This window comes from Anas platyrhynchos, chromosome 2 (assembly GCF_047663525.1).
Source record: "Anas platyrhynchos isolate ZD024472 breed Pekin duck chromosome 2, IASCAAS_PekinDuck_T2T, whole genome shotgun sequence".
Taxonomy (NCBI): Eukaryota; Metazoa; Chordata; class Aves; order Anseriformes; family Anatidae; genus Anas; species Anas platyrhynchos.
The window spans coordinates 100,333,131-100,350,959 of record NC_092588.1 but is presented as its reverse complement, the minus strand read 5'-3'; the positions used below and the strand labels follow the sequence as shown (position 1 = coordinate 100,350,959).

The 17,829-nt window shown below is 40.5% G+C and overlaps 2 protein-coding genes across 29 annotated transcripts in view; one reads left to right on the top strand and one right to left on the bottom strand.

Annotated features, from left to right (window-relative positions):
- The window catches only part of SUGCT (succinyl-CoA:glutarate-CoA transferase), a 324,219-nt gene extending 315,329 nt beyond the window's left edge, over positions 1-8,890 (bottom strand). For 9 of the 28 annotated variants that reach the window (XM_038174156.2, XM_038174163.2, XM_038174180.2 and 6 more), the window contains exons 1-4: positions 8,642-8,886; positions 8,430-8,501; positions 5,211-5,262; positions 5,049-5,122 (exon numbers count right to left, since the gene is read on the bottom strand). In XM_038174156.2, the coding sequence (XP_038030084.1) occupies positions 5,049-5,122; positions 5,211-5,262; positions 8,430-8,501; positions 8,642-8,747 (304 nt within the window). In that variant the 5' untranslated portion in view covers positions 8,748-8,886. The other 19 variants (XM_038174157.2, XM_038174171.2, XM_038174173.2 and 16 more) reach the window with 7 other exon arrangements.
- Positions 8,891-10,865: 1,975 nt separating this feature from the next.
- Positions 10,866-16,539, top strand: MPLKIP (M-phase specific PLK1 interacting protein). Its single transcript, XM_027451363.3, has 2 exons — positions 10,866-11,348; positions 15,513-16,539. Exons 1-2 carry the CDS (start codon positions 10,986-10,988, stop codon positions 15,714-15,716), a joined length of 567 nt encoding a protein of 188 aa, XP_027307164.1. The 5' UTR covers positions 10,866-10,985; the 3' UTR covers positions 15,717-16,539.
- Positions 16,540-17,829: the final 1,290 nt, after the last annotated feature.

Sequence of the window (17,829 nt, the reverse complement as noted above, 5' to 3'; positions counted from 1 at the left end):
GAAATACCATCACATTTTTTTTTTTTTTTTTTTTATATAACTATTCTGTATTACACTCACAAAACACAAAAGGAACAAGAAGGGTTGTTTTCTTGTTACCTCCCCCCTCCCCCCCGGTAATATTTACACCTTCTAAATTTCAATTAGTAGGCAGGAAAAAAAAAAAAGATTTACATATTCCAGGACATTTCTTTCAGAAAGCACCTAAGAATGAATATGATTAAGCAAAGCAAATTTTGTTTTTGGTTCTGCTGTGATGATTTTGAAACAGCTTGCCTTGTTCCTACTATGATTATTTTCATTTTAAAATGCAAATAAATGCACTGGGGAGCCGGCTGTATTTTTAGTTCCTTTTTAACTTAAAGCAGAGCTGCAATGCCATTCTTTCATGAAATCTGGAAGAATTTAGCAGACGTTCTTGTTCACACAGTCAACAAGCCATTCATGAAACACTCCAGACACAAAGTCATGATACCACTAATCAACAAGTTGTTGAGCTGCACACTGCAGAACAGCACCAAAAAGAAACACTTCCTACAGTGCTCCACCATTCAGAAATTCTCTTGCCTTACAGAAAGAGAAAATGGAATTCAAGCTTCTGCAGCTACTGATGTCACTGATTCATTTGTGCTTAATTTCCAATTTTAAACTTTTTTTAAATGTCATGAAGACTGGCAATCTATTTTAATTGCCAGTTTTAGTTTCAATCTAATTAGAATTAAAACTAAATTTAAGTTCTGATATAATCATGATCCCAAGTGCTAGTAAGCATGCACGATATCTCTTTATTTCAGTATAACTGCTGAAACTGCTTATAACTTATAACTGCCTTAACTGCTTGTTAACTTTAAGGGAGTGAAAACTTTCCTTAGTGAGGCAATACAGAAAACGAACACTAGCAACCTAAAGAACTTTTGGTCCAACACAATATAACCACTACCATATCATGCTACACACTGGAAGAACACCTAAAGGTTACAGCCATCTAAACTCAAATGTGGCAGAAGTTATACAGAAGTAAATTATACTCATCAACATTTGTATTGGTTATTATCTCAAAGAACTATCTTGGTTCAAGCAGGAAGCTCAGGGAAAAAAAAAAAAGTAGTATTGCTTTTATATGCTCCTATCTTGAGCCAATTAAACAAAATTTCAGTAATACTTTCCACGTAGGATGCTAGTGTGACTACTATCCTCTACAAATAAACACTCCTGTGATTATAGACAACTCACAGAAAAATGAGATTATCCATGACTGACATTCAAACTGAATGTCAAATGATTGGCATTCCTGCTCTTGAAGAGTTTGTTTGGTGGTTGAAGGAGAAAAGCAGCCTGAGAAGCCTGAATGTCAATCTCCAAACTAATTACTTCATACTAATCATCAACACTGCTCCATTCTTACTATAGAATTACAGTGGTATTTGAAATACCACTGTCCATCTCATCAAATTAATACATCTGCTGCCCTATTGCTAATGTGAAAACATTTCAAACAGCAAATGACTAAGGAGGATCCATAGGTTGCTGTGACAAGACTTCTGATAGACGTTCAATGTTTTGTTAGATGACCAAAAAAAGCTTTATATTCCCTATTGAAAATAAAATACAAGACATGTCATATGTCTTAGTATCTCAACTGTATGATTTATTAGTTTTGAAAAGAACTGGTAAAGACAATACCAAAGAAAAGTAAAGAAAATTTAAACATGGAAACTTGATGTGATGCGCAGCTCCTGTGGCATAGTTACATCCCTCAAATGTGTAATGAAGCTTAAACTAAAAGTCAAATGAAGGGTGTAATTCTAGAACTGGACTGAATGCCATGTGGCTTGTTATTCCTGTATGGTTTTAAGAACTAAAAATGTAGCTACTCCAACTGAATGAAGAAGAGGTGGGGCTTTTTTTTTTTTTTTGCTTTACCATTACTCAGTCCTCAGCAGATCTCAGAAACAGCTCTTTTTATATCAAGTGCAAGTGTTGAGTGGAAAAACTGTTATGTTAAGCTAAAACACACACAAATATTCTTCCATTTCTGAAGTAAGTTCTATCTATGAAGCTAACTACTCAGAGTCCAGCCAGACTCTAAAGTAGTGACAGAAATCTACTGCATCTGAAAACACACAGTGAAAGCTTGTTAATCTCAGTCACATTGAGCACTAGAATTAAGATTGGAATGAGTCCAGAGAAGGGCCACTAGGATGACCAGAGGGTTGGAGCACCTCTCCTGTGAAGACAAGCTGAGAAATGTTGAAGTTCTTTAGCCTGGAGAAAACTCCATGGAGACTTTATAGCCACCTTCCAATATCCAAACGGGGCCTACAGGAAGGCTGGCAACAGACTCACTCACTAAGAAACTTCCTCAATGTGAGGGTGGTAAGGCACTGGCACAGGTTGCCCAGAGTAGCTGTGGATGCTCTGTCCCTGGAGGTGTTCAAGACCAGGCTGGATGGGGCTTTGGGCAACCTGGTCTGGTGGGAGGTGTCTGTGCTCATGGCAGGGGGTTGGAACTGGATAGTCTTTAAGGTCCCCTCCAATCAAAGCCATTCTATGGTTCAGTGATCACAGAAGAGCAAAGACTCAAAACCCTAGCAGCAGCACAGTGTTTGGCTTTAAACCCAGAGACAGTATTGGCCCATGATAAAGAGAATAAAGAAAATTTCTCATTAGGGAGTTGTAATTAACCTCCAATTCAAGAAATCTGTGTGAGTATAACTGATTCCTGAAAAAAGGCATCAATTTTATTAGGTGTTGGTTACTAGGGGGGACAGTGACGAAGAAGGGCAGGGTGTTGTTTGTGTGGTTTAATTTGTTTCTTTTTGTAAAATCTAATGGCTTGCATGCAAAAAGAGCTTTAACTAACACACACAAAAAAAAATTAACCTAAGTCATTGCAGTTTATATGTAAATTGTGTAGAGTTCAGGAAACTCTAAGGATGACATAGAAATGAAGAGCTACAGTCATCCCTCCTTATAATTACATATTAGAACTGAGATAGTAATTGCCAATACATGAATCTAATTACAAAAAGATTTTATTATACTGAATGCTAACAGTAAAGCCTACTTTCATGCTGTCTATGTGAAATCAAAGTGCAAAGTTTACTTTTATACCTTTATAGGAACTAGATGATCATTAAGGTCCCCTCCAACCCAAACCATTCTATTATTTATAAAAAAAAAAAACTTCACTTGTGCACACAAACACAGCAGACCCGTCTTGTGGCTATTCATTCTCATACCAAGAATGGACAAGTCAAAACTTAGATTATCATCTTCACAGATACAGGTTCATACCAGCACAACCTCCTATGCATTAGCTACACATCAAATTCCAACACTTCGTAGATGAAAAAAATCTAGGAGTGAAAGGTTTAAATGTGCCACAGGCATTCAATTATTATGGTAAACACATAGGATACACTACAAAGAACTGTAAAGGCAGATTAGTTATTTTGTCTCTCAAAAAAGAGTATGTTTCCTCTATCACACTTGCACCACTCTGCTACAGTAACAAGAGTTAAGGCCACCAAAAAAAAAAAAAAAATCAAGCAAAGATCTTCATGATGTTAATACTGAGCCCTAACTTGAGGGCCCCAAAGGATTCAAAAAGAAGGCACCATATAAAGTCTAAAGTGCTAAGTATCAGTAGTAATACTGTTCCTAGTAACGTTTTAATAGTTAGAAAATAATTGTGAATTTAATAATTCACATAATGAACAATTGTGACCATGCAATAAGGTTATTCAGACTTAGCATCCAATTCTTATGATTCCTGTACTTGTTTGGGCTTTGTTTGTTTTAAGTTTAAACTGCTATATCATTCTTGTTTTACTGTTCTCTATATAATTTCCTGCTGTTAGAAAAAACAAAGCAAAAACTTTGATAGCTTATATATGTAGCTGCACTGCCCAGGGGAAGGAAGTAGTAGAGTGGAAAGGGGGGGGAAAAAGTGTTTTCAGTTTGTTTTGTGTTTCTCACTGCTCTAGCTTGTTAGTAATAGGTAATCAATTATTGTCACAAGCAAAGCAGACTTGGCATAGTGAGATTAATTTTTGAGTGATTTCCCTGTCCTTACCTCAAGCCTTGAGCCCTTTCCATCATATTTTTCCCCCCCTTTCCCTTTGAGGAGGGAGAGTGAGAGTGTGATTGTGGCAGAATTTAGCTTCCCAGCTGATTAAAGCCACCACAGTAGCTCCTAATATAATGAATTTACCAACGTATGAAAAAAATTACCTTGAGGGAAGAAAAAAATGAAAGTATATTATAAACCTATTGAGCCTCAAATCTGTGCATCCTGACTGGGGACTCATAATTCCTATGTAAATCCTTGCTGGAAGTTTCTGTTCGCATGTCAAATTTCAAATGTCACTCTACAGTTACAACTCTGTTTTAAACCCACATTACAAGAAATTCTAAATATCTAAGCATGCCCATGCCCAAACTGAAACCTTGAAGTCCAAACAACTCAACACATCAATTTAATTTTGAGTGATGGAATAAGCCATTTTAGGAAGTGATGATTTGGTATTGTTTGTACCTTAATATCTGGAAAAAAGGAACCTGATCTTACAACTTCAATCTTCTCACACTCTTCCCTAGATGTATTGGGTTTTTAATAAAACACACATACACAGAGTACATTGTTAAAGCAAACAGAACATATATGTGCAAGCAAACTTACTAGTAACTAGTTCCCCATCACCCCAGAAATAGAGCAATGATGTCAGAGTACTCCAGAAATTTGAGAGCTATAGCTTTAAAAAATATAGAGAAACAGCTACAAAATAAAGTTTTTCTTAGCCAATACCATACACACACTGTAAACAAAAACAGTCACTAATGCAACATAGCATTGTCTTTTTAAATATTTTCAGAGTCCAGACTTACATTCTCAGTCCATAGTAAACATCCCACAACATTACCACAAAACAAATTGTTGTTAATAATCTGAGGTACACTGGAAGACAACAATTCCAAATACACAATCAATCATTTGCTAAACTGGAACACATTCTTACCATAGCTAAAATAAAGACAAACCTTACCTGGCCTTTCCACTTTGATGACTTCGGCCCCTAGATCTCCTAAATTCATCGTAGCAAAGGGCCCTGCAAGCACCCTGTAATATTGTAAGAAGATTCTTAGTTTTTCCTACTACAATACCCGCATCTAGACAGAGCTTTCCAAGTGATAAACAAAACACAAACCTTGTTAAGTCAAGAATTTTCACGCCATCCAGTGGCTTTACATTACTAGCACCTGACAAGAAAGAGAAAACAGTAACTCACTCCTGATTTTTTTTTTCCCCCAAGATGTTTCTGATTGGAAGTTTGAAACCCTTCTTGTAACTCTCTCATCATCCTCCCTCCCCAAATACAAGATAATAAAGCTTTCTTTACAGGTATGTTATTAGGATTATATTACATTATTATTAAAGCCTTTCAACGTTGAAAAAATTTATAGCTAATATAGCAGAATCTATTGTAGATACCCATGAATTCTACAGTAAAAACTACCTTGAGTATTTTTATATACCAACCACAAACACACATCTTTTAAAGACTAACCTGAAGAAAGATCCAAGACAAGCATGGAAAACATTTGAATGACAAACTAAAATTAATGGATAACAGATCAATGTGAATCACAGTATCCACAGCAGCAAAGTGGTTTGACCTGGAGACCCATGCACTTGCAACCCAAAGTCTCTGCATTTCAAAAGAGAAGTTACAAAACTGAAGGTAGAGTGTATGAACCAAGGAAACACTAATTCTCTCTTTCCGTTCTCAATGGCAATTATACAGGCAGGACTACTAGCAAACCACAGTTCTCTCCTCCTTTCCCTCCTCACCGCTTCCAGCCTGACTAGCTTTGAGAAACAGCAGCAGTGGCATGGCAAAGCAAACAGTCACATCATCTAGACAACAGGTTTGCAAATATCTCCACGTAGCCTCGAATAAGGAAGTTTTTCTTATGCTAACAATGTTTTGACCTGCAGACTGGGAATGCAAACACTTCACTGCCCCATGCAAATGGGGATTTCATTACTTTTTGTAAGGTGGGCTTCTACCACAAAAAAAAAAAATTATCAGCACCTGGCCAGACACATTACAAAACTACACAGCACTAACTTGCATTAGTTTTATGCGTTTGTCAGGTAAAAGAAGATGTAAAACATGTAGAAAACAGTTCACTCAAGCACAGACTTACAGAACAAGAGGAAGGAACTACAATCCCTTCAAAGTGCAGGGCATCTTCAGAGCCACACAGAGGTGTGCAACCATGACTGCCTGCACCCCATACCCCCTGTCAGATCAGAGTCACCTATCACAACACCCCCCCCCCCCAATGCTCTTTATTTTTAATACCAATGATTTTTAATCTTAATATGTTTATATATAAAAAAAATAATCTACAGAGCTATGAAGAAGCATTGAGAATTCAAGGCTTCTGGTACTTTTTCAGTCACTGTACTGCTCTCTCTAAAAACATTCACATACCATTCTTCATCTTTAAGACATTTCCCCTCAATTACTACAAATCACTCCAGAGAGATTTGAGTTTAATGGGTTTTATTTTTTAATGCAATATGCAGACCAAGCAGCATGTTGAAAACAGGCTAACAAGCTTGTCTAAGAACAACCACGTATTTTGAACATTTCAAACCCTTTAGGAAAACCCAGACTGCCACCTCGCTTCAACATTTGCACACCTCAGTGAAAAATCCCAGTGCTGGAAAAGACTTGCGCTACTGCCAGGTAAGCATCACAGATCCTCCAGTGTAACCTCAAGATTAGCAAATTGGCTCTAGTTAGGCAAACAGTTAAGCATACACTTATCTTTTAAATAGCTAAGTCCATCTGCTTCACAATAATATTGCTGTCATTAATTAAAATTTAAAAATAAAAATATATCATTTGTTAGTTAGCCAGAAGGGCCCACCTTCCTCTCTTCTTTGCATTCCATTTGAAAATACATTCTTATTCAGTTGCTCACTAGCACTAGAAACCTTAGTGTCCTCCCTGAGCCAGCATTCAGTGTTACTTCCATTTCTCACAAACACAAAAAACAGCCTTTCACAGCCAACAGGTTCCCTACCCACAGCCAACACTTTCAGGAAGCCATAAAGATTTTTCCCCAAAAAGCCTGTAAAAAGGCTGTTAAATTTCAAGTTTGGACAATTTGCACCCTGAGACTACGGAATCCTTACTAATTATCGCTTACACTATGGTACAGCTAATGCTCCATTCGGGGATTAGGACTCTGTTATAGTTGAAACAGAACATGACAGTACAAGCGTTGTTGCAGAGATGCAGGCCCTTGTGAATTTTCCATAAATGCTCGTAGATAAGGATGATGTCCACAAAAATGCAAGAAAGAGGAGAGATCAAAAGCTTGCTTGTGAATGACTAAGACGGAGACAGACCTGCTAGTCACTTCAAACTAGAACAAGCACAGGCAGACACAGAAGAAAACTCCTAGAATCTGAGTTCACATTCCAGCAGGACACCAGCTTGCAGAAACAATTACAACACAAAGCCTTTTGGTCATCAGAGAAACAGCAGTTCTGATGCACTGATCCCAAGTACTGGAATGCTGTCAACCCACCCACCACTGCAGGAACAAAAAATAAAATAAAGAAAAAATATACCATCAGAAAAGAACGAGTATTGACCAAAAGCCTCTCCTGTCCTCATTTTTTCTATGTGCCTGGTATTATACAAGCCCAACTCAAACTTTTTTCCCTTGACTGTTTTTTTGTTGTTGTTCTGCCTCAGTATAGCCTAAGTTTCCATGAATCTTGAATTTACTGTAAACAAGATAACTATATGTATCTATTTCAACACATATTTGATGAAAAATAAATAGATCCATTCAATCTTGAGACAGTTTAAATGCTTAGTTCAATTCACCAGGCTGTCCCTATCATGAAGGTAGAAATAAAAGGTAGTGATATATAGAGAGGTAGTGATAAATTGGCCTATTGTAACAACCGGAGCAAACAGCCAAGGAGATCATACTATATGGCAGAACAGACTGAAACCCATTTACTATCACAGTCCCTGAAAGCTTTTCCTTAGTTGTTTTTCCCTTAGCTAAGCTTTTCATTAGCTGATTAGGACTTTAAACGCTTACACAACAGTGTAAGTTAAACATAAATACACCAATCCCGTTCTGACTGCTTCCAGCTAAGGGGGGGGAACCCCTGGAGCCTCATGCCCCTACCCTGACCGCACACGCTGCTATGTGCTCCAGGCCACCACAAGCGGGGTGCCCTCCGCTGCCACCCCCAGCCAGGGCTGCACCTGCTGTGCCCATCTCACACCAGGCTGAGCTTCCCCCGGCTGCCGGGCGAGTGTTTGCGTTGGGTATGTGGTAACAGGGTTACTCTGTAACACAGCACAGCGCAGCCGGCGGAAACTGACTTGGTCGCGGCCCGAGGCTGCGGTCCTGCGGGAAGAGCAGGGAGCTGCTGCGGGAAGCCAGGCTCCTGGCACCTGCGGGGAAGGGAAAAGGAGAGCATCAGAGCCCGGCTGCGGCGCTGGGCGACACCGCGGCCCCCAGGCGGGGCAGGGCTGAGAGCTGCCGCCTCCTCCTCCCCCCCCACCCCCCCGAGGATGCGGCATGCCCCCGCTACCTGCCGCGGGGGGTGCCGCCGAGGAGGCTCCGCCGGGGCGGCGCAGGCTCCTCCACAGTCCCCCCACACCGCCTCCGCTCCTTCCTCCCAGCGCGGCGCTCAGCATCCCCGCGGCTTAGCCTCAACGACGGCCCCGCCCCGGAGAGCAGCGCAAAAAGGGTCGCGCTCCGCCGCAACGCGCAGGCGCCTCAGTACGGCACCCCTCTACCCCCGCCTCGGAGACGGGCAGCGTTAAATAGCTCCCCGCCGGGGGCAGCGCGCAGGCGCGGGGCTGCTCTGCTCCGCCTCGCGGTGGTTGAGGGCGTTGGGGGCGTTGGTGTGCGCGGGGCTCCGTGAGGGGGCAGCGGCTCAGCCCCGGCTCGGCGGCATGTGGGGAGGTTTCAGTGAGACCTCTCGGTGTTCATGGCTAGCCCGTGGGCTGCCCTGCGGCGTTAAATAGGACAGATCGGGCAGGTTCTTAGCCTGCGATCCCGATAAAGGGTAGCGTCCGGTGTGCCCGCCCTGTTACCCCCATGTAAAAGGGGGGAAAAAGTGGTAACAAACCAGGTCTTTTCTTAGCATGTGGGACGCAGGTGGTCGGACTTTATAAATGGTGAAATTTCTTTCAGGTGTTAGAACAGTGGTTCCAAATGCTTAATTGGAATGCAAACCTTAGGACTTACCCAAAATCGACTTTTTTGCGTTTGTGATGTCTAGCTCCGAGCTGAACCGACTTATAGCTAGAAACCTGTTTCTTGTTTGCTGTCCTGTATTGCCAGGGTGAAATAAAACAGTATCCCCATGACAATTTTCCATACTTAACAAGTCAGGCGATTATACGGCATGCCATTAAGTCCTCTCGCTTAGCACGTGGTAGATCCTTGAGCTCACTTGCTCTTCATTAGAGGTGCAACGTTAATTATGCTGGAAGCCCTCTCTTCACCTGTACATAACTCTTTAAGGGTTCAGAAGACTGGGTCTTTAAGCGAGTCTTGCCTGAGCAAACTACTTAAAAGACTCTTTTTAGTTTCTGATAGGACAGAGTGAAAGGCTTTTAACATCCCCGCCAAAAAAAAAAAAAAAGTCTTAATAGGATAAAAAACCCTGCACAGAGGTTCGGCATTTATTCATGGGAAATACACTGGGAGGATGACAGCTGCATCTTGATAGATACAACTCTATCTAGATAAAACTTCTGACTGCTTGAAAATGAGCATTACAAACAACACACTCTTAAAAGTTTTGCTTGACAGAGCACCTGGACGCTGAGGAGGAACAAAGGAAAAAGTTCCATCACAGGTTTGTTGGCTGGATATACAATAGGTAATGGAAAGTGTGACTTGTATGCTTAGAATCCTAAAAGCAATTAGGATTTGTCAACAAGAAGAAATTAGCAAAATTACCCCAGAGTAACTTAACATCTGTATAATGATGTTTATTTCTCATTAGCTTCGTGTGAAAATGGTTTAAATTAAAAGAAACCATCAATTTCTGAAATAAGACTGGTCAGACTGAGAAACTGATAGCACATTGATAAACTGCTTTGCATAGACATGTTATTTCTTGAATGTATAATAGTAGGTAGAAAATTGGTCTTTTGGAGAAAAAGAAACAGGAAATCTTTTGCTAACCCTTTACTAAGTGAATGGGTTTAATCTCTGTGTCTGCATTGCAGCTTTGCAAGGATAACAGAGCTGGCTGGGCACAGAAAGTGAGTTATCTCCCTTGGCAGAGCAAACAAACCAACAAGCTGGTGTTTAAAGGAAAGCAAGACCAGCAGGTGCAAGAACGCACCCCCCTTGTGTTTCCGGCTGATGCCTGTTCTGAAGCTGCCAGTCACACGCTGCGATGAAGTAGGGCGGCGTTGCAGGGATGGCAATCTCAAAACTTAATTCCCTGTTTTTCATTGATTCGTTCCGAACTTATGCTCGTATGGCTCGGAGGAGGAGTGCTGTAAGTAACGCTGTTAGGCTGCTAAACAGGGGGTTCTCCTCCAAGGGACATTTTTAGGAATTTCTGAGTTCACCGAGCACTCTACCCGTTCTACGGAAGAACTGCCAGCCGTTCCAAACAAAATGCACAGCCTAAAAATAAAATAAAATAAAATAAAACGTTAAAAGCCCCCCCAAAAAAAGCCTTTTGCCACCTCCTCTCCAGCAGCTGCGAGCGCGTCATCACCCCCTGTGCTCCTCGCTTCGCCTTCCCCGGCCCGGAACCCTGCGCGCCCGGAACCTACGGGCCGGGAGCGCTGCGAGCGCGGAGCCCCGCGAGCACGGACCCCCGGCAGGCCGGGCCGGTGGCGGCGGGGCCCGAGGAAGCAGCGGCAGCGGCGCCAGGAGCGGCAGCAGCGGCGCGGCCCCCGGCCATGTACCGGCAGAGCTTCCGCCCCCCCACGCCGCCGTACCCGGGCGGCGGCGGGCTGCGGAGCCCCCCGCCCGGCGGCGGCGGCCCCATGGCGCCCTCCCCGCGGGGCTACGGCAGCCCCCAGCACACGCCGCCCTACGGCCCCTGGGCCGGGCCCTACGGCGGCGGCCGCTCGCCCCGCGGCTTCGGCTTCCACGGCGGAGGCCGCTTCGGGAGCCCGTCGCCGGGGGGCCAGACCCCGCGCAGGCCGCAGAGCGCCAGCCCCCGCTACCCGGCTCCCTACGGCGGCAAGTCCCCGGCCGGAGCTCCCCCGCAGCCGCAGCAGCACAAGCGCTCGCCCGGGGGCTTCCAGAGGCGCTACCAGGTATGGGGCAGGGCGGGGAGGGTGCGAGGGAGGGAGGCAGCCGGGACGGGGGCGCGCAGCGAGGCTCCGAGGGCAGCCGCCGCTCCGCCGTAGGGAAGGCGCAAGGACTCGCAAGGGAGTCAGTCGCAGTTCGCCTTTTAATATCCCGGCGTGCCGAGGTGCAGGGAGAACTAGACACCGCCCCAAACTGCAACCGACAGCTCTTCCCCGTCTGTTTACTGCCCTCTGATCAGTTTTCCATAAAACAACGGGGAAGTGCTGGGTGTTTTCCTTTGCCTGTGGTGTCTGACAGCAAAGAAGCAGCCCTGCACACACACAGAGCTTTCCCAGGCATCGATAAAAGTAGTGATCTGCCAAAGACAACGAAGCCGAGCTTCATTTAAACAGAAATGAGAACATCTGTTGGGATGGTAGAGTATCTGCTTAAAGTCCCAGCACTACACTGAAAGCTTAACTTTTTATAAAGTAATTTTTGTAGGAGCACCTCGTTATTAACAACAGGCTGAGCGAGTTAACGCTTTTTTCACGATGGTTTAATTGGGGTGCATGACAAGTGCTACAGATAGGGATGGCATTTCTTGGGATGACACCAACCTAATTGCATGAAGTAGCTACATACATATTAGAGAAACCTTAAAAGCCTAAGATATGACACGTGCAATACAGACAATGATAAATTTTTCAGGTCCTCTTACTGACGCTTTGTTTCTATTCAGAAATAGTCTGATTACTTTTTACTATGCAGATAGCTGTCATAGCAATCTCACAGTCGGTGAAAGAGGATCATTACGGACATCATACATTTTCTTTCTCATCTAAGGCCCTCTCAGGGCAGAAGCCTACGGATCCTAAAAAAGCAGAGGCTGTGGGGTTTCTACTGCAGTAGAAGGATGTAATTTTTGCATTAAAATGGCTCTGACATTGTGAAAAGAGAGGGTTTTAGTCATTGATGTCTGATTTCCCTCTGTAAGGTCACCTAAGGTCACCTTTGGATATTCACCTAAGTGTTTTTTAAAAGCCTGCCTTAAATTAATTGAGCAGAAGAATATGCAGAAGTCTTTTGTCTCTAGTTTTAGCCAGACCCGGCTCATACCAGGAACTGTGAGCAGGAACAGCCCTATAGGCTTCATCCTTGGTGTTAGGAATGAAACCTGACATGAAGAACAGACAGGTTTGAATCTGGTCACAGGCTGTCTACGTTTTCTCCTCTTCCCTTTTTTTCTGCAGACCTTGTGAGTAGTTTGAGAGCAGTGACCTGATAGCGATGCCTTTCTAGATTAGAAAGCCATTTGTATGGTTGTAGCTTTGCCTAGGAGTAAGGTGATGTGTGTGCAAGTACTTGTACACGTATACACATGGACTGCTTTGCCTGGAAGGGCAATCATGGGTGGAGGAAATCTCATAAACCGTGAGTCCTCATTTTCTTTGACATGGGCAGCAAAAATCTCAGTTCACGAGGCCATCAGTAGATTTTGGTAGAGGGATTTTATTCCACATTTTCAATATCAGGTTTCTTCAGAGGTTGGTCCCTTGTCTTCTGCAGATGCTATTGGCAAGAGAAGTACAGTGCCTTTGAAATTCATGAAATACAAGATTTCTATCTCAAAGGTGACAGTAACCCTTTAAAATTGCATTAAGAAATCCAGAAGATAGTTTATATTTTTTTTTCTTGTAGAGTTTTATTTTTGAAATGAATAGAAAAGTTAAAGAATAACCTTTGTTTGGCCAGTACGTAACTGAGCTTTCAAGTTTTCCACAGGGATGCATCTGCTTTTAGATTTTATGAAAACAAGTTTGTTGAATCTCATGAATATCACCTCTTAGAATTCACTTAGAGGCAGCATTTCCCTTTTTATACTAAACAGCAGTTAGTGAAGCCATAGCTAGTAGTGGTAATGGGGTGAAAATTTTACAGAAAGTTTTTTAAAAGCAAAAACAAGTTGAGTGGTTCGAGCAGGGTTTCTATGTTTCTGTACATCTGCCAGCATCTAAAATTCAGGTGGAGAAAGTTGATTAAGGAAATGATTGTCCCTATTTTCAAGGCACTGTTGTCACCTTCAGCAAGTTAGTGAATAGTGCCAAAAGAAGCTTTTTGTTACTTTTTTATGTGTCATTGGCATCAGTTTCACTTGCACAGGTAGGTCTAGATGTTTTTCCTTTTCCACAAGCCTGTAATGTGAATAATCACCTCTTGATTTTTTTCACAAAGAAAATACAAAGGAAAAAAAAAAGACATAATAATTAGTATTCTAAATCAAAAAAATAATACTAATGTTCAAATTTAACACTTATTGAAGACATCAGTCTTGAATAACATAATACATAATAAATACATAATAATGTAGTGATAATAGATGTCAGGCATACAAAAATGTCAGTGTTATGGATGGCCTGCATTATCTTGCAGTACAATTTAGTATTACAAAATAAATCCATCCAAAAGGGTCTTGCCACTGATTTAGTTTGTTCTGTCACTGGGTACTGCAGAGAGTTAGGTCAGTTAGTTCAGCTTTCTTCTGAGTGCTGCAGATTACACATAACACTAAATACGCTCCACATTTAAACTGTTCTACAATGTAGGAGTTGCACGGTCTCTATTAGACATGTTGTCTTAAAGTTTTTTATTTTTTTTTTTTTTAAGATAGAAAGCACTATGTACTAGTGCTTTACCCTTAACATGAGTGCTTAAATAACAATAACGTAATTGTTGACTCAACTCCTTATCCCTTAGAAAGTTTTTTAGACCTTTTATTGAGGTCCTCTCTGACCTTACCCTCATGGTTTTGATGTTATACTTCATGAAGTAATTCTCTACCTTTTAGTAGTTTTCCGCTTTTGAGATGATCATCATAGCTGCAAAACCTAATTTTCTGTGGTGAATCATTAGAAACAAATGCCCTGTAAATTAGACAAGGATGTTGCCATGTATGGTCTTGTATCCATTATAATCAAGCTTTAGGAATTGTAGAACAATAATGATTGGGACCACCTGTCAGTACATTTTCAGAAATACTTGCAAGACTGAGCGGTTTCAGTGGCTTACAGCTAAGCAAAGGGTTCTTCACTATATGGCAGTATTTCTCAGTTTTATCCAGAAATGGTTTCATGTGATCCACTTAGGTTTAGTTGCGTTTATTCGTAAAACTCAAATATCATCACTGTTGGTCAAAAAAAAAAAAGCCTTTAATCAGTGTTTTTACAGTCCTTTACGAAGTCAGAGGCAGCATCAGCCTCAAGGAATCCTGTTCTTAATTAAACAGGATGCATCAGGCACATTTGTAGACTAACTCCTGTGTATCTGTAACATAGGTTGTTTAGCCTTGGTTAAAACAAACCATTTTGAGTGGATGTAGCTTTAGACAAAACCTCCCTTTTTAGTGAAGTGAAGCTGAGGAAAAGAACAATGGATGATGAACAATGGCTGAAAAAAATATTTATTTAAATATTAAAAATATATTAGAAATATATATTTTAAATTGCTAAATTTGCTTTGTTGTAGCCCTCTTTAAGTTGCAGATCCTCGCAGGTTTGTAGAAGTAATTGCGTTGATCCCTGATCTTTGGAGAAAAAAAAATATCAAAAGCTTCCAGGCAAAAGATTTTTTTTTTTTTTCATGTAATAACTGTTTAATCATTGATACCTGTTCAGATTTGCACGTCAAAAGAAAATCACTTCTTCTCAAATTTCACAAAACACTAGTTTGGTTGAAGCAAAAATTGTTTTTCACAATAATTTCCTCATGTTATTTGTAGCTATTTGCTTTATACATTGGTACTCAATCTATAAGGACTGAATATTTGACGACTGCTCCTGTAAACGTTTCTGACTCTTCCTCAGCCTCTACACACTGTTTTTTGTTGTTCAGCTTTTGAATTAGACATGTTGTTGACTTAGGCAGCGTATGAAAAATAGCAGAGGAACTTCTCTCTAGTTATGTATGGAAAAAAGGTGGTTTGGAGAAGACTGGTGTTTATCCTGGTAAATCACAACTTGTAATTAAAGTATAATAAAGCCAATTTATTCTGAGGAAGAGCAGGTGAGGAATAGTAAATATTCTTTGAAGATTATTCATAAGCTTCAAAGCTCTGCTACATTAGAAGGAAACTTATTTTAGCTTGAATTAGTCTATTAAATGTTTCTTTACTTGATGGTTTTCTTCCAAAGGGATCACCCAGGACATCTACTCCATTTGGTACAGCGCTTGGCAGAGAGAAAAGAGTGTCTAATGATGTGGAAAACTATTACAGACCTTCAATGCTTGAGGACCCATGGGCTGGCCTAGAGCCAGTTTCTGTTACAGACATAAACCAACAATACAGCAGTGAGCAAACAACATATACTGGTAAAAAAGGGAGGTATTTCAGTTAACACTTTTTAAAGGCCAAATAACTCCATCTTGTCAGGAAAACTCTGGGACAAAATCTTTACACTAACACAAGATGAACAGTAATAAAGACCTTAGTTAATGTTTTTATTTGATCACCTTTTATCCAATTTTTTTTTTATTGCATTGGAAATTTTTATGTGCGGGGAGGGAAAAGGAGTGGTAGGACAACTTACATTTCTGGCTGCATGGAAGTGCCTACCAGCTTTGAAGAACAAAGTGTTCTTTAATCACCAGCGACTGATCTGTGACTGTTAAAACAGGTTTCCATATATTTACCTCTTCCATGCCAGATTGTTAGCCTTTTATTGTAAACTCCTTTAAGAAATGGTATTTTTTTATGTTTCAACATTTTTAGAATGAAGCAACTTGGAAATAAAATAAAGTTTTGTAAATCCTTGTTTTGTAATGTATAAAGATTATTTTAGGACTTTTGTTAAGGTGTACTCACTAATAGAACTAGTAGTAGTTAAATTAGGTGACTTCTGTAAATGTGCTTGTATGCTGTAGTTAACATCTGATTTTGTGCATAGCATTTTTTTGTTAATTGTAGTGTAACATGAAACTGAAATATGACATTTAGCCACCTCAGGAAACAAATGTATTGTCTTTGGAAAGTTTAATTTGTTGAACCAGATCTTGAGTCATAAACATAATTCTGTAATCGTTTACTTTTGTATTTAAAAAAAAATCATATTTGGAACAAGATTAGACGTTCTGGATTATAGTAAACAAGTCTGTTCACTGGCAATTTTAGTCTTAAGCAACACACATCAGAATTAAATAAATACAAATGTGCTTTCTGGATCTACGTTTTAGAATAGCATAGAATGCTTGAAACTTTGTTGTACAGTTGACATAAGAATATGAATAGCCTCCTTTTTGATCTGCTCTGGATTTTTCAATTTTGTCTTTTAATTTTTACCTACAGCTGGCATCTTTGCTTAGAGAAGTCTTGTTTTCTGTGTGTGCATGCTATATTTTTATACTAAAGAGGAAAAATATTTTTTTTCTCTTTTTTTTTTTTTTCCTTAGGACTAGTCTAGTTGCAGAAGATCTATTCTTAAGTCTGCTAATGAATACTGTAATTTAGAACTAATTAGAAACAGTTCCAGCTGTAGGCATGCTCTTTACATGACATGTTAAGCCTGCAGTGGATATCTAAAGTGTTGTTGAACGTACTGTCATTTGTTTGTTGATCTTTTCTTTTTAGCAGGAGGTAGAGGCAAAAACTTTTTTGTTAATAAAAAGCACTAGTTCAGTTTTCAAAACCTACATATTTGCTTTTAAGCTCATTGTATACTTCACAGGAAACACTTCTGTAGTCCTGAAGCACGGCTATGTAGAAGAGCACAAGAAATCACATCATGCTGTTCTTAGTAACTTGTCTTTTGCTGAGGTATGATAGCCCTAGAGTACCACTTGGACTGTTCCATCATAAAATGTCTTGGCTGAATACCACCTTCAGGAACAACATAAACTGGAAGGGGGGTAATACTTATGGATATGTGCTAGCTGAGTCTCTTAAACTTTTATGACTATAACCTAAATTTTGTTGCTCTCTTGTCTTCCTTCAATTGATCTTGTTTTGTTCTAGTACTATATCCCAAAAGGTTGCTCAGAGAACTCAAACCATAATGCCTGCTTGATATCAAGAATTCTTAAATCTTCATCCCAGAATCAAAACTGTCCCTGAAATGGCAGCTATCAGTATTGTTATCTGTAATGCACACCAGCAAAACTGAAATAACTTGACAAGTTGCAGATAGTCTTTAGAAATTAAATATCAAATAATTGTGTCACTTTGAATAGTATTTTTCCTTTGTTTTTAAACATTGAGAGGTAAAGTTCACAAAGTTATAGGGTGCTTAACTGAATCACCTGTTTTTTTACTTTTTCCTTTGTAACTCAATGCAGTTTACTTTTTGCAATATGTTTGGTGATCTTGAGGAAATAGATCGGATAGTACCTGATGTTTTTTAAGAGACTAAAGCTCTGCCACGTTCCCAGTTAGATGCAAGAAGAAACTGGGTTTGGAAAGGAGAAAGGAAAGGAAAAGGATTCATGACAGAAGAGAGACTCTTAGAGGTGGGACTG

Coding starts and splice junctions, on each gene's coding strand:
- MPLKIP (XM_027451363.3), top strand. CDS start 10,986: ATGTACCGGCAGAGCTTCCGCCCCCCCACGCCGCCGTACCCGGGCGGC. Junction 11,349..15,512: donor GCTTCCAGAGGCGCTACCAG/GTATGGGGCAGG, acceptor TTTCTTCCAAAG/GGATCACCCAGGACATCTAC.